The following is a 15,927-nucleotide window of genomic DNA, read 5'->3' on the forward strand; positions in this document are numbered from 1 at the left end:
GGCATGTATTTGAGATGACTTCATGTAATATGTTACACTGAAGGCAGAATCTGGCAATACTTAATAACTTTATTAGCTGCTCCATTACAAATTGTTCTCTGGGCAGCTTGTTGGGGACCCCAACATTCAACCCAGAGCTACCAACCTAGAACTATATGGAATTCAGACCTGTGTCTAGTTCCATTTTATTACAGGAATTAATGCCTGGACTCAGGGTGAATGGACACCCAGATCTGCCTGGGTAACACCTGGTAAACGAATTATAGAGGCAGGGGTAATCTAGCATTGTTTATCAGTGTTTGTGGAACTCACAAGAGACTCAATGGGTCATGCTTAATTACCAGTCTCTCACTGCTGAAATTAACCTGCTGTCCAGTAATCCCCTTACCTCACTGACAGGATGCTTCTGCCTTAGTCAAATGTGTTGATTAACTTGCCTCACACATTTACCCCTTTTGATGTTACTTTAAATATTCTTTTGTTATAATTACATACTAGATAGAGGTACACAAGAAGTAATTTAATTGCTGTCTCACACAAATAGAAGTAACTCTTTCACTAACTCCTGACTTAACATTCTTGGGGACCCAGGGAAAGATGAGGAGATTTGAATAGGCTCTATGAGAGATCAAAGGAAAATACAACTACAAAGAACAGGCTTACTGAACAGAGAACTAGCAATCTTGAGCCTACAAGCAAGATCTGCTCATGAGCAATCCCAGAGTTTGCTGCTAAGCCGCGGGGCAACAAGCAGGAACTCTGTCCATGGACAGGAACTGTCTGTGACTTCCACTGCGCAGTGAGAAGTCAAGACTTCCCCAGCTATGGTGCTCTGACTCTCAGCCGTGCTCTGAGCAAACTGCATGCTTGATCCAAGAGCTCCTGTCTCCAGCCAAAAGCTTCTCTCCTTCAGCTGAAAGATCCACCGTTCTCAAGCCTCTGATCCTGGTAATATGCTGCCTCTACAAGCCTTGGATCCCTTCATCCTTTCCCCTTCTTCTCCCTTCCCCTCATCCCTCTACTAATTCCTGATCTCCCCAAACCATGCCAGCCCTCAGCCTTCCTTACCCCCCCCTTTTTCCATCTATATCTGAATTGTATTAGGCTCTAGGAAGATTTAATACACACACATGTGATAGTTAGGAACACTGGGTGAATATTGGTGCTGGCTAGGGTTGAAATACTGTTATTGATAGAGTGTTCTGCTTTCTGCTCAGCTAGATTGATGTTGTTATTCTTTTATACTCAATAAAGCCCATTGAATCATTTAGGATTGGTTTGATCATCTTTCTTCCTTGCGCCCAGATCCTACATGGTCACTATATAAAAGAACTTGGTCACTTGGTGACACTATGAGACAGGCCTGATTTTGTATGCTAGCTAACGAGCATATTTAGTATATAAATCAGGCCTGGACCACAACAAGCTCACAATAGAATAATTGAATGTGATATACTATTAAAACAAAAAAAATTAGAAGAAAATACAAACTTCAATTCTCAAACATTTTTAAAAGGCTTGAGTGAACAGAACACCAGTGACACAGTACAACAACATAGTGACACCAGGCAAGCCTCACTGGGAGGCTATTCCATAAATGCAGTGCCACCACCAAAAAGACTCTCCCTAGTAGCTACTTACCTGCCTCGCCTCATTTGGCAGGGGCACATGGAGCAGGGCCTCTGAAGATTATATCAGGGTCCAGGTTAGGACATATGGGAGAAGGCAGTCTCAGGTAACCTGCTCCCAAGCCATTTAGGGCATTAAAAGTTAAAACTAGCACTTTGAATTGGACTTGGAAATGGCCTGAGAGTCAGTGCAGTTGATTATCTATTTATTTAAAATGTTTATACTCTGCCCCTCCAGTGCACTACTGCTCAGGGCAGCTCACAACAATAAAATAGATACAAGACACAATAAAAGTAATGAAACTAATCAAATTGAACAAACAAGTTAAAAGTTAAAACCACACATTAATTAGGTTCAAATTAAAGGTTATTTTAAAAGCTAAAAACTGAATTATAAAATCCCCTGCTAACTGGGCAAAGAGGCACCTTTTACTGTGGTGATTCTCTTTATTTAGCAGGGGGAGAGTAACTGGCCCTATCAACCCCCAGCACAGTACCTCCAGTGACTGATGCTGGTGTCTATCTTGTGTTTCTTTTTAGAATGTAAGCCCTTTGGGGACAGGGAGCCATCTTATTTATTTATTATTTCTCTGTGTAAACTGCACTGAGCCATTTTTGGAAGGGCGGTATAGAAATCAAATTAATAATAATAATAATCTAAAGAACCTACCAAATATATTAAAAAAAGGAAAATTAAAAAGGTGTGTTAAGTTGTTTTTTAAAAACACTGAGGGAGCATGGTGAAGCTCTTCGGGGAGGGTGGTCCAAAGCCAAGGGGCAACAACCAAAAAGGCCCTGTTTCTAGTCCCCACCAACTGGATCTCTGTAAGGGGCAGCAGCAATTTTTGGAGACAGAAAGGGAGTGGGATTTCCCCTCATGTGTGCCCTCCTCCCCATGGTGACAAAAATCCTATTTGCCTGTGGGAAGCAGAGAGGTTAATCCGCCCCTGGCTGGATCAATGAGCGATCCCCAGCTGTGTCCTTTAGGGGGAGTGTTCCATCCAATATTCAGCCTGTTCCATCTAGAAGAGGCTGAATACCATTCACCTGGACAGACGAGCCACCAACCAACAGTACTTATGTCTTGTCTAGATTGTCTCTCAACTCCGTGCAACTGATTTAGACCCATTTCAAACTGGCTTTCGGGTGGGCTATGGGGTGGAGATTGCCTTGGTCGGCCTGATATATTATCTTCCATTGGCAACTGACAGAGGGAGTTGGCCTGATAGATTATCTCCCATTGGGAATTGACTCTGTTGGTCCCTTTGGACCTCTCGGCAGCTTTAGATACTATTGACCATAGTATCCTTCTGAGGGGGTTGGGGGTGGGAGGCACTGGTCTGCAGTGGTTCCACTCTTACCTCTTGGGCATACTGAACTACGATATGGTGTCCCTCAGGGCTCCGTATTGTCTCCGATGTTATTTAACATCTACATGAAAATGCTGGGAGAGATCATCAGGAGACTTGGTGCAGGGTGTTATCAGTATGCTGATGACACCCAAATCTATTTCTCCATGTCAAAATCATCAGGAGAAGGCATAACTTCCCCAAATGCCTGCCTGGAGGCAGTGATGGGCTGGATGAGGGATAACAAACAGAGTGAATCCAGATAAGACGGAGGTACTTATTGTGTGGGATCGGAACTCAGGAGATGATTTTGATCTGCCTGTTCTGGATGGGGTCACACTTACCTAGAAGTAACAGGTACACAGTCTGGGGGTGCTTCTGGATCCAAGTCTCTTCCTGGTTTCCTAGGTTGAGGCAGTGGCCAGAGGTGCCTTGTATCAGATTTGGCTGATACTCCAGCTGCATCCATTTCTTGAGATAAATGACCTCAGAACAGTAGTACATCTGCCTGTCACCTCCAGACTTGACTACTGCCATGCGCTCTATGTGGGGCTGCCTTTGTACATAGTCCAGAAACTGCAGTTAGTCCAGAATGCAGCAGCCAGATTGGTCTCGGGTCATCTCGGAGAGACCATATCACTCCTATCTTAAAACATCTACACTGGCTGCCGATAAGTTTCCAGGCAAAGTACAAGGTTTTGGTTATAACCTATAAAGCCATGCTTGGGCCCTGGGTATTTATTATTATTTTTATTGATAATAATATTATTAATATTTAAGAGAATGTCTTCTTTGCTATGAACCACACTACCCATTGAGATCATTTGGAGAGATCCATCTGCAGTTGCTACCGGCTCGTCTGGTGGCTACTCAGGAACGGGCCTTCTCCATTGCTACCCTGAGGCTTTGGAACACACTTCCTGCTGAAATAAGAGCCTCCGCATGTCTTACAACTTTTAAAAGGGCAGTCAAGATGCATTTGTTCATCCAGGCTTTTACTTAGATATTGTTTTAATTGTGTTTTAATAGTTTTAACTTTTTATTGGTTGTTGTCTTGCAAACTACCCAGAGAATTTGCATTTTGGGCGGTATAAAAATGTGTTAAATAAAAATAAGAAAAAATAAACCTATTTCACCCCCATCCAGTCCACTACCACTTCCAGGCAATGTTTCAGGACAGTCATTGCTTCACTTGGTATCTCTCTTTTTCATCAAATGCAATTTCTGTTCCAAAACCAAACCTGAAGCCTAACTGAAATAGATGGAGATAATCTGTTTCCTCCAACAGGGTCTGGAGCTGGTCAGCCACCACATGCTCAAGCACCTTCCCCGGGAAGAGGATATTAGCCACAGGCCTGCGGTTATTAACACATTATCTGGGTCCAGACTAGGTTTATTTAGGAGTTGTCCAATAATAGCTTCCTTCAGCAAAGTTGGGACCACTCCCTCTCTCAATGAGGCATTTACAACCTGCTGGACACAGTGAAAGATTCCCTACCCGCTAGATTTAATAACCCATGAAGGGCAAACAACAAGCATGCACATGGTTAGCCAAACTCAACTAAACACCTGTCCACATCTTCAGGCACCAATAATTGAAACTCATCCAACAAAACCAGACCACATGATATTCTGGTAATGAGACTGACAGGTCACTTGTTAGACCAAGCTAGGTATCATAGCTTATGTATGCATTTGCAACCTGAATATTATCATCGGAATATCACTCTACAACAAAAGTTAGGGATGTGCACAGCACTGGTTTGATGCTCCTTTTCCGGAGCACTGAACCGGTTAGAAATGCCAGTGTTCGAGCCAGTTTGGAGGCGGGGGTGGTGGTTGCTTTAAGGTGCAGAGAGGGTGCCCTTACCTCCCCTGTTGCATTTCCCCTGCAGGTGCTGCTGCCAAAACCCCTGATACAGGATGGCTGAGTACCTTCTAGCTGCCCTGGTCAGCATAATACCGGAAGTGGCTGGTGCCCGTGCGTGATGTATGCACATGTGCCGGCCACTTCCGGGATTATGCTGACCAGGGCAACAAGAAGGTACTCAGCTGCCCTGCACAGGGGCGTATCTAAGGGTAGGGCAGGCAGGGCACGTGCCCCGGGCGCCACTTGAAGGGGGCGCCATTTTGTAAAATTAATTTTTTAAAAAAATTGCTGCCAAAAACAAAATGGCCACTGTGCATGCTCAAATGGCCTCTGTGAGGCTCTAGGTCATGCCAGGCTTTGCAGAGGCCATTTGAGCATGCGCAGTGGCCATTTTGTTTTCAGTGGCCTTTAAAAAAAAAAAGATTATTTTTAAAAACGGCCACTGCACATGCTCAAATGGTCCCTGCGAGGCCCTAGAGGCCAGCGGGGTGAGGAGGAATCTTTGTATCCCCCACAGCCTTTAGGAAGCCCCCCCCAAGGGGCTACGGGTAAAAATAAAAATAATAAAAATATAATATAAGACACTGTACAAATATTCAGATTGGCACTATGTACAGAGAATCAGGGCTTGTGAATACTGAGCTGATGCTTAAGAGCTAGGATTGTATTCATTTGCTCTTACTTTGCTTCTTGTGATAAGTGAGTTAAATGTGATGTCTTGCAAATATGGCTATTAATGGTGAGTTTGTCTTTGAATTGGTGTGAAATCCTTAGTATTAAGGCCCACTGGGAGTTTCTTGCTCTCTTTCTCTCATTTTAACTGTCTTTCTGAAAGACTAGAATATATTCCAAGCAGTGACACAGTTTACTCTGCATATCCTTTAATTATTTACAGAGTATCTGGGAAAAGTCAAATTCTCCATTTATTTTTAAAACTTATGTAATGGTGATGCTACAATGCATAGTAGAGAATTAGACAGGCACTTCCATTTAGTTTTCCAAGTACATCTCCACATAGTTTTTGGGTATTTCATGAGCCCCAGCATACTGAAATGTGTAGTTTTCCAGCATTTTTTGGTCTAGCTAAGTCCACTGCTAAATAGTTTTTGAAATATTAAAAGATTAACAAGCTTGACTTGTATTTTTCAGCTGATATTATGATAAAGTTATCTGAAAGATGGGTGTCAGATGCTTGGACAGGGGGGCGCAATTTCAGTGTTTGCCCTAGGCGCTGTTTTCCCTAGATACGCCTCTGGCCCTGCAGCAGTTTTGGCAGCAGTGCTGGCGGGGGAAATGCGGCAGGGGAGGTAAGTGCACCTTCCCCGCACCTTAAAGCAACTACCCCTCACCTCCTGGAGTGCACGGAACTGGTTCCGTGCACATCCCTAGCAATAGCTTCTTGATACAACCAAAGAAGCTTTAGAATAATACACACATACCAGCACAATACTGGAAATTGTTTACACTCTGAACAGACTCTTACTATAGTTTCACCGTTTTTTTCAGTTCCTGGGTACATGCTCTGTCCTTTTTGTTGCTTTTCTTTCCAACACAAAACTGCCTCAGAGGATAACTCTGTAGAGCCTTAGTCATCAGCTGTTTCTGCTTGGCACCTGGGTAACCTAGTCTAACTAGTCCATTATGCGATGGCTTTTAGTTTGTCTCAAAATCAGGAGAGGCTTCTAGAAGTGTGGGGAGTTCATAATTCAAGCTCTTCTTGCTTTGAGGCTTGTTTCCCTATTCTTAATGTTTGTGTTGAGCTGAAAACAAAAGTGCTGCTTATCATGGGCGTATCTGTAAATAAATGGTTGAATTCACATGAACTATTGGTTTAATCTTGGCTGACAAAAACCATCTCCCTGTACTGAGAGAACAGACTAGAGAGTGGTTGTGCAGAGTCAAGGCTTCTAACTGAAACTGAATGAATTAATGGATGCAAATTCCTGGCTCTTTAATACTAATACTGGGTCATTTTACTTCTTGTGGAAGTTTATTGCAGTTTGAATAAGTTTGGCAAACATTTGTTTATTTATTTTAATTGTTAAATTTCTATATTGCCTTTCATCAAAACAATCTCAAATCACAGACATGAATAAATTTTAAACTGAAGGGCACCCATATTGGCTATATCTAATTTGGCTTCAGAACCATTGGTGTATCCTAAATCTATTACTAGTTTAAAAATATCTATATTCTGCACTGGTTTGATTAAACTAATTTAAATTCAGTTCAAGTAAAAGTATCTTGTGTTAGCAAGCATAGACTAGGCACAAAATGTCTTCCACCTAGAATACTAATGTACACTCAGTATTGGGACTGATAGAATTTTTATATTGGTATATTACATTGGTATTATATTAGTATTTTATATATAGTAAGAATAGAGTTACAGGAATGTAAGTAATAAGCCAAGCCATTAAAATACTCCTTTTTGGTTTGCACCCTAATCCTGTACATGCTTACTCAGAAGTAAATCTCATTGAATTATATTTTATTTACACATACAGGAAACTCTGAAGAATTTATCTGCATTAGCTTGGGTTATGGAGTAAGCATGATGTTTCCATTACACTAAAGTAGGACCTCCTCTATCTTCACAGAGGCAGATACATTGTTTACATGGCTGGGTAGTTTTAACTTTGTCAAAACTTATAAGCCAGTGCTTAGCTAATGCTGTTTATTTATTTGTTTCTCTGTTTAAACTGCCCTGAGCCATTTTTGGAAGAGTGGTATAGCAATCGAATAAAATAAATAAATAAATAAATAATAATAATAGGGGTTTTAGTGGCACCTGAAAACTGTCAACCGAGAAGGCTTTTCACAGAGGAAGATCCCAACCCAGTGTTATTCATTGCATGGCCTGGAAGCTAGTTTCTGGCCCATTATGCCCCTCTAGTCAGGTCTCATACCTATGGTGAACAGAGGTCTGCTTTTGTGTGGGGGCCAGCGTGAGGAAGAGAATGTGTGAAACTTGAAAGCTCTTAGAAGTGAGCAAATCCCACCTGCTCTTTTATTTGGCATTCAAGGCTGTGGATCGTTCCCAGTGATCTGGCAAGATACGATCACCTAACCCACCACAATGTGAGAATCCAGGGTCTAGATAAGGGCTGTACAACTTCAGCCCTCCAGATGTTGTTGGGCTAGAACTCCCACCATTCCAAGCCACAGCAGCCAATAGTGAGGGATGATAGGAATTGTGGGCCAGCATCTGCAGGAGGGTTGATGTTGTGCAGCTCTGATCTATGAATTTACATTTACTTGAATTTACATTATATACTATTTTTATTTAAGAATTCAATCCCTATGCATTCTCACCAGGGAGCAACTCCTACTGGACTTCATGTATGCACAGAAGCAGACTGTTACTGCATTTAGCTTTGGATCACAGCGTTTTGTTATCTACATTGATTTTAACTTCTCATGAGAGACCATACGGTCTCTCTTATTGGAGTTATATCAATGAAATATTTCCCAAACCTCAACAGTAGTCTATATGTTGCTCTGTATAGAATGGGCTGTAAACAAATACTTCTGGTGAAGAGGAATACACTATTCCAGTAGTAGGCACTGTGCCACCATTGTAAATGGACCTTAATGTAGCCTTGTAGAAATTGTGTTTGGATGAGTTCTTGGCTTGGCGTACTTATTAATAAATTTGTCCCAATGCCATACATACTTCCATCTAAGAATAGGCAGGGAGCTATGTTCCAGCAGTGGGAACAGAGAGGAAGGTGATAATATGTCAAGGTAGTGGAAAGATACTTAGCAATGCATCTGTCTGTCAACACATGGTCCTCTGCTTCAGTATGACTTTGTTGAGATTTATTAACTTGGGGGACATACTTGACACTTTCTGGAAGAAAAGTAGAACACAGAAGATTTTTAAACACCCCTTCCCTTTAAAGAAAAAGGCCTGGTCATTGTTAAGACTAAGAAATATATGGTAGTGGTTTTAAATTATTTTCAATGATATGTAGCTATAGACTAGTCTTATACAAAAATTAGATTTGTTAAATAACAAAGCAGCATTAAAAAAGAAACACACACAAATCTCACCTGCAATGACAGAGAAAGGAGGTGTTTGAAGGGAAACGTTAGAAACTATCTCAAGCAATTTTGTACATTTGTCATTTACAGTCTTGGCTTGCTATCTAATATGGAGTGTAAACTAATTTTGACCTTGCTAGCCTGTTAGGGGTACTTCTCACTCACATCGACACCAGTACCCCTGATCGAAGTGTGTTTCTGGAGTAAAGTACCCGCTGACCCATTTGATCCGTGCATGATGAGCGTACCGAATACACGGAAGAGGGTTTTCGTCCTTTGCCATGTCTTTTAATTAACTTATGAATCTAGCTTCTTGCAGCCTGAAGGAAGTCCAAATCGAACTCAACGCAGCTTATTTCCAAAAGCCCATATGATTGTGGCATTAAAGCTTTTTTACAATTAAAAAGACTGGGTGCAGCTAAGTAAATATAAATCCTACCTTGGACAGAAAAATTTAAAAATGACGTTTTGTTTGTATTGAAAACGGAAAGGCAGCCGCCACCGCTACTTGGAGGGAGGGCGGGGAGTGAAAACGTTTAAATGCACACTTCCAAGTTCCAACAAGACACCTGGGAAGGTCGCCACTGGTTGTTATGAGGCTGCAGACAGCGATGAGGCGGGCAGACCTTGGCTGTGTGACCCATCGACGCCCCTTTCCTGCTGTGCCGATACACGAGGCGCATTGGGACCTTTCATGACGGAAGGAGCCAGTTATGATGGTAGAGACTCTCTCCGCCTGTTTCTCCGCCCCCTCACCGCGTCCCTCCAACCGCCTTGCGGGAGCGGCTGGAGTCTGGGCGGCCGGAGTGCACACGCCCCCCCTCCCCGCAAGCGCTGAGGAGGAGAGGAGGAGGAGGGGGACCCTTCTCTAGGGGCTGTGCGCTCTCGGCAGGATGCTGTTGCGCCAGCTACTGCCCGCTGCGCCGCGTTCATGTGCAACCTCCGCCCCCCCCAGCTGGGGCTAGCGACCAGGATTGGCTGCTGGGCTCCCAGCCCTTGCTCCTTTCCTTGCCCAAGAGCAAGGCTGTGCTGCTGGCTGTTTCCCTCCTTCCCTCCCCGTGGCTTGGTATAGCGACAGAGGGTGGGTTAGCCGGTGCAAGGCTGGAAACCAGCTGGGGACGGCACGGATGTCGGTCTCCAGGTGCTGCGGAGGCGACGGCGGTAGACCTAAGCGTCCTTTGCAGGGCCGGAATTGGAAAGGTAAACGTGTGTGTGTTTGTGTGTTGTGCATGTAAGTAAAGTACGAGCACCCCCGGGAGGGGGTCAGGCGGCGTTCACGTACACAGCCACTGCTGAGCGGCAGGAGGTGCTAAATGCCGCCTCCTTCAGGCTGCATGGGAGAATGTTGGTTGTCCCCGCCGCCGTTGCTATTATTAAGACTTCTTAACGCTGAGCTGGTGCTGCTGGAAGCAGGCGCTTATTTCTGGTCTACCGCTGCCTTTCTTGATTGGCCTCGCCCAAAGGAAAGGGGAGGGCGGCATTTCCGCGTCGTTTGCCTTTCCATCGGACCGCCGCTTGGCTTTGCGATGGGGAGAAGTGCCTTGTTGTGTTCCCCCATTCCTAGCGGACCCCCCCTGCCTTCCCTTCTATAAGCACGAGGACGAGCCTCTTTCCTCGTATGGGGAGGGGGCGTCCCGTTCTTGCGCCCCCCCCCCAAGTATGTGGCTCTGCTTTCCCTCATGTGGCAATGGCAGGATCTGTCTCTTAACCTCCCAGGGAAGCTTCACAGTTCTCCCAATTACGGTCCCATGTTTTGAAGCGTGCGGAGCCGCCTTTCCCCCTCTACGGCTGCTTTGACGTCTGTTGTTGGCTTCTCTCCTCTCCATGTGTTTACCATGCATCTCCAGGCAGGCGCGGGTTGGGCCGCCTCTGCCTTCTGTCAGGAGAGCTGCTCTCCATCTCCGCCCCTCTCCTCAAAATCTCCCTGTCATTCAGGCAGTGATTCACTCCTCAAAAGGAGAGAGAGGTCAGGAGTTCTCTAGCTCAGAAGCTCTGACTCTTAGTCAGGCTTAAAGTTCTCATTTCCGTCAGGCTTGAAGTTCGGGCTTTGTGGGACATGCTGTAGCTTCTAGGGGGGAAGGAAATAACATGCTGCACATGCTCAGAGGCACACCCTTCTCTGTTGTTTTTCAGCACATATAGTGCTTTTAAAGTAGGAAACAAATACTGTAAAGTGTTTGTATTGAAAGTGTGTTGAATACAGTCATCCCTTACCAACCACAGCTTTGAATATATATGCAAGTAGGAAATTGTGACAGGTCTTGCCAACTGAGACCCGAGTATCTGCAGTTGGTGAGGGTTTTTTTAGTGATGGGGGGTTTCGGTGATTTGGGGGGGTTCAAGGGTTCGATCTGCTCATTCCTCTTGGTGACCCTTGCTGACCTTGCTGTCCCTTGCGAACTTGAAATGCCTTTGAGTGATTTTTTTGGGGGGGGGTTAAATCCCCCCCCCCGAGGTTCGATCTGCTCATTCTTCTTGGAGACTCTTGGTGATATTACAGGATTTTGGGTGTTTTTTGGTTTTTAAAAAAGAATTTTGGGGGTAGTTCCCCCCCCCGTTATTTTTAGGTCTTTTTGTGGTCGTGGTTCCCCTACCTCATTTCCCATAGACTTTAATGCCTCACCAACTGCAGCTTTGCCAACTGCAAGGTTTTGCCAGAACAGAACCCTAGTGGTTGGCAAGGGATGACTGGACTGGTTTTAGAACTGAGCTGTGATAAGCCCAGGGTCAATTTAAGCTGGAGTGCTGAGCAGCTTTCAAGGGCCGAGGGTTCTCCAAAAGGCTCACTGCTGATTCTTGAGACCACCTCTGTGCCCATTGCCTTTTCGTGGTGGTAGAGCTACAGACTTGGGGCATACCCATTAGGTCCGTCGCTGTTCATCCTGAGATAATGGCGGATGAGTTCCTGAGTGTGAGGATTGGGTAGAGGGCTTTTTAGAGCTGGAAATGCTAACCACTTGTCTCCAGTTTCATTTTCTCTCTTAAGAACATAAGAACAGACCTGCTGGCTCAGGCGATCTAGTCTAGTATCCTGTTTCACACAGTGGCCCACCAGGGGCCACTACTCCAGGATGAGGGGGCAATCAGGTTGAGGAAGTAGATATTCTGTTTCCTTTGATTTTCTTTGAAAATAGAGATTCTATTTTTTACATCAAGTGCAAGATCTGTTTGAATCCAGTGGCTATCTGACCTTAATAACTGTCTAAATCATAGCTAGCAGCAGTGTTCCCTCTAAGGCATGTATGCTCACAAGTTTTTTGATGTCCGCTCAGTTAATTTTAGATCCTGCTCTGGATGCACGTGTGCACACACTGCCTTGAGACTGCTGCCCAGAACAAAACTCATTCCATGCACACACTAAAACAAATGAGAGAGAACACTGGTTAGCAGCTCTGTTATTGGGCTTGATGAATCCTGTATCTGACAATGGCTGATTCCAGGTGCTTCAAGGAAGCAAACAGTCATCACTGAGGATTCTGCAATCCTGCTACAGAAAAGCAATCATGTTTTGCTTTTCTAGCAGACTAAAGATGCAGTTAGTTGGAACAGCAAGATTTGTTACAAGTTGTCACGGTCATCTTAGCTAAAGATGGGTCTACTTAAGGTTTTTGTCAGGAATCAGATATGCTTCCAATGCATAGGCTACATTTGGACGTCGCACAAAACCGGAGTTACACATGGCTGGGGTTGTGTAACTGTGTGTCCGAATGTGTGAAACCACAGCTTGGACCCTAACTCTAACCAAGGGTTCACTCACCAAACTCCATTTTGAACCCTTAGTTTGAAGTGAGGTTTGCTGCTCAGCAGTGTTCTCTCTGATTTTATTCATCTGTGTGCAGAATTAGATTTGTTCTGGGCGGCAGTATCAAGGCAGTGTGTATGCACATGCATTCAGAGTGGAGCATTCCTGATTCAACCTGAGTGGGATCTAAAATTAACTGAGCGGACATAAAAAAACCTATGAGTGCGTGTGCACATGCACACACTTTACAGGGAACAGTGCTGTGCAGGCTTCTGGTTTGCAGCTGCTTCCATAACGTCCGAATGCAGAACAGGAAGAAGCCTTCCCTGGAACTAGAGTTGAGGGAAGGAAGCTTCTCCCTCTCTTCATCCTGATTGGCTGCTGTGGTTGTCACAGCATCTTCCTTCCATCAAAGGAGGAAGCCCAGCAGCCAGATCCCCCTCCTCTCTGCAGTCTCACAGGCTGCAGAGAGGAGGCCAGTGCTTATGACTGAAATCAGATAGGTAAGTGCAGGGCGGGGCAGAAACAGGGGTTCTGGTCTGAATTCAGCCATACAGACATTCATTTTCAGCCAGAGTTGGTCCCCCTGCTGAGCAGCATGGCTCACACATGAGACGATACCAGATCCATTACAGTATAGCTATAATTTGGAAATAAAGTGCTGAAGAGGAAGCTGGAGAAGTTCCCATGCAAATCTTTTCTAAAACAGTGGTATATATGAAGAAACTGGGAGTGGTTTAACATGCTCCTGGCTTTGAGTCATTACAAATACTTTATGCTCAGAAGACACTTCTGTGTAGGAAGCTGTGTGATTACTGTGTATAAAGTTTTAATGAATGCCAATAATGTATGTGTGTAAATTGCTTTTCTAGGAAGCTGTGATTGGTTGTGGCTTCTACCCATGTATATACTCAGTGATATAAGTGTGTGAAGGATTGGAATACTTGCAACTTGTGCACAGGAATCAGTTATTTGTACAAAAGTAGCTTCTGTCTGCAATATATGAAGTGCTCCTTTCATGGAAATAGATGTGCATAAACCCACCTCACATTATATATTTAGAAGATACACGAATGAATTTCAGGGGCATTCATAACTTCAAAAAAACAAAGGCGGCGGGAGATAAGTGGCCTTTTTAGTAGACACATCTGTGCGAATGAATGATATAGCATTAGAGAAAGGTAATGTAACATTTTGGTCTGTCAGATATGTTTTTGGGTATTTACAATGGTAGAATGCACAGTGGCTGTTAGTATTCCTATACTACATGAACTGGTTTAATCTCTTTTTCTCTTCCCACCCTTAATCTGTCAACAAATGATAGAGCACAGAATCATCACCACACACTGCAGAGTGACAAATAAGTGCATATCATTTATGCACTTAGTAACTCACACTAGATTCTTATATGTTGGAAGCTAGTTTCCCACTGTGTACAGTATTATCCCGTACTGCCTGAAGATACTAACCAGTATCTAGTTAGGGCTGTAGACTGTACAGAGAGACTTTAATTAGTTTAAAATATGTTTTTAGATGTTTCAGTTACTATGTAATTATTGGGAAGTAGGATGCAGCCTTTGGTTGAGTTGGGTGATAGAGAGCATCAGAAAGTTATCTTCTGTACATCATGGCATAAGCTTAAAGATAGCAAACTGTGGCTGGAAGTTTGAAGAAGAACTAGGATGTGTGAAGATAGCTGTGAGGCTTGGATATGAGTCAAATGTTACCCTGGGTTTGAATAAACTGCCTTGGGATTGTTTTTAATGAAAGGCGGTATAGAAATCTAACAATAAAAAATAAATAAATACAATATTAATCTTTCAGCGATGGCAGCGTTCTAGTGGAGTATGTCTTGATTATGACATGTTACGTGGACCTATTTAGTGGCCTAGTTTTCCAGAATGTCTCTTGAGATGAAAGCCTGTCAGTCTGACTTTGTGGAGCATTGTGTGTGCCCAAGTCCATTGACATGAATCAGGCTCGGACTGGCTCACCGAGCAGCAAGGCATTTTCCTGGTGCACCCTCGCCTGGTGCACCCTGCTGCGCTCGCTGGGCTCTCCCCATGCCAGCTGCCCGGCTCCCCTTTCCCCCTCTCCCTGTCCGGAGAGCCCCACCTCCTCTCCTTCCGATTGGTCGTGAGAAGTAGGCTCAGACTGCCCTTAGGGCAACATGGCATATTCCCGGTGTGCCCCACCTGCCCCACCCCACCTGGTGTGCCCTGCCCCACCCCTGCGCCCCAACTCCCACCCTTAATTACCCATTCTGCTTAAAACCTGCCCCATCCCCACATATATTCCACCACCCTCTCAGTGCCCCCAGTCCGGCCCTGACATGAATGGGTGTAGGCATGCCTAACTGTGCATATAGGAAGGTGCTGAAAGGGATCATCTCATACTGCACAGGAGATGGCAATGGCAAACCTCTCCTGTATTCTACCAAAGACAAGCACAGGGCTCTGTGGTTGCCAGGAATCGACACCAACCCGTTGGCACACTTTGTGCATAGCATTGCACTGAATGTTGCACTAGGGCTAGATTTAGACATTTGTCCACTCTAGAAAAACATCAGAATTATGCCATTGTAGTATTTATCTGTTGCCCTTGCACTTACCATAGTGGCCTCTAGTGCTTTCTTGCCACTCACATTGACCCTGAAAACCTACATTTCCTAATATGCAGGTTTGGGTTTTAATGGTTAGTATATTGAACATAGGGTGGTGTTATATTTTTTCACATGTCAGCATTTTTTAAAGTTGGCACTTGTAAAGCCCCCCCACCTTAAAAAAAAAAAAAGGATGATGTATCCACCATTCTCTTGCTGCTGTTGTTGGCAGGTTAAACCTTTCTAATGCCTCCTGTGGATGACTGTTTTGACTGCATATTTTTCAGGAACTTCAGTATCTGGAATTATTTATAAATATGTGCTGTTTAAATTATGTAAGTCTCTAGTCATCTTGGTGCTCTTCACTGGAAAGGGCTGAGTTTGAGTCAGCATGGTCAATGGAAAAGTTCCAGAAATATCTTGAGTGCTCTTTAACACTGACCCCTCCCCTGCACCTTGTTTTGTACTGTTTTGCAAAAGTGTCTATCCAGAGTCCTGTGTTTTGCTGTGGCCTTTTTTCTCAAGAGGCCACTAACAGCCAGTATGGAGATAATGAAGGATATTTTTAAACTACAGTCAACAAAATAGGAGTGGGTGGTGGAATTCTGCATTCTCTCGTTCCATCTTTTCTTAAGTGCAGTTAAGGCTAACCAGGATTTGAAGCTGGATAAGGATCCTGATTGAAGCAG

The 15,927-nt window shown here is 44.2% G+C and overlaps 1 protein-coding gene across 1 annotated transcript in view; it reads left to right on the top strand.

Annotated features, from left to right (window-relative positions):
- Positions 1-9,716: 9,716 nt before the first annotated feature.
- PFKFB4 (6-phosphofructo-2-kinase/fructose-2,6-biphosphatase 4) overlaps positions 9,717-15,927 on the top strand; it is a 133,435-nt gene continuing 127,224 nt past the window's right edge. The window contains exon 1 of the mRNA XM_053294053.1: positions 9,717-10,094. Within this exon, the coding sequence (XP_053150028.1) occupies positions 10,022-10,094 (73 nt within the window). The 5' untranslated portion in view covers positions 9,717-10,021. The remainder of the gene's footprint in view (positions 10,095-15,927) is intronic.

The sequence above is a fragment of the Hemicordylus capensis genome, chromosome 2 (genome assembly GCF_027244095.1).
Source record: "Hemicordylus capensis ecotype Gifberg chromosome 2, rHemCap1.1.pri, whole genome shotgun sequence".
NCBI classification, from domain to species: Eukaryota; Metazoa; Chordata; class Lepidosauria; order Squamata; family Cordylidae; genus Hemicordylus; species Hemicordylus capensis.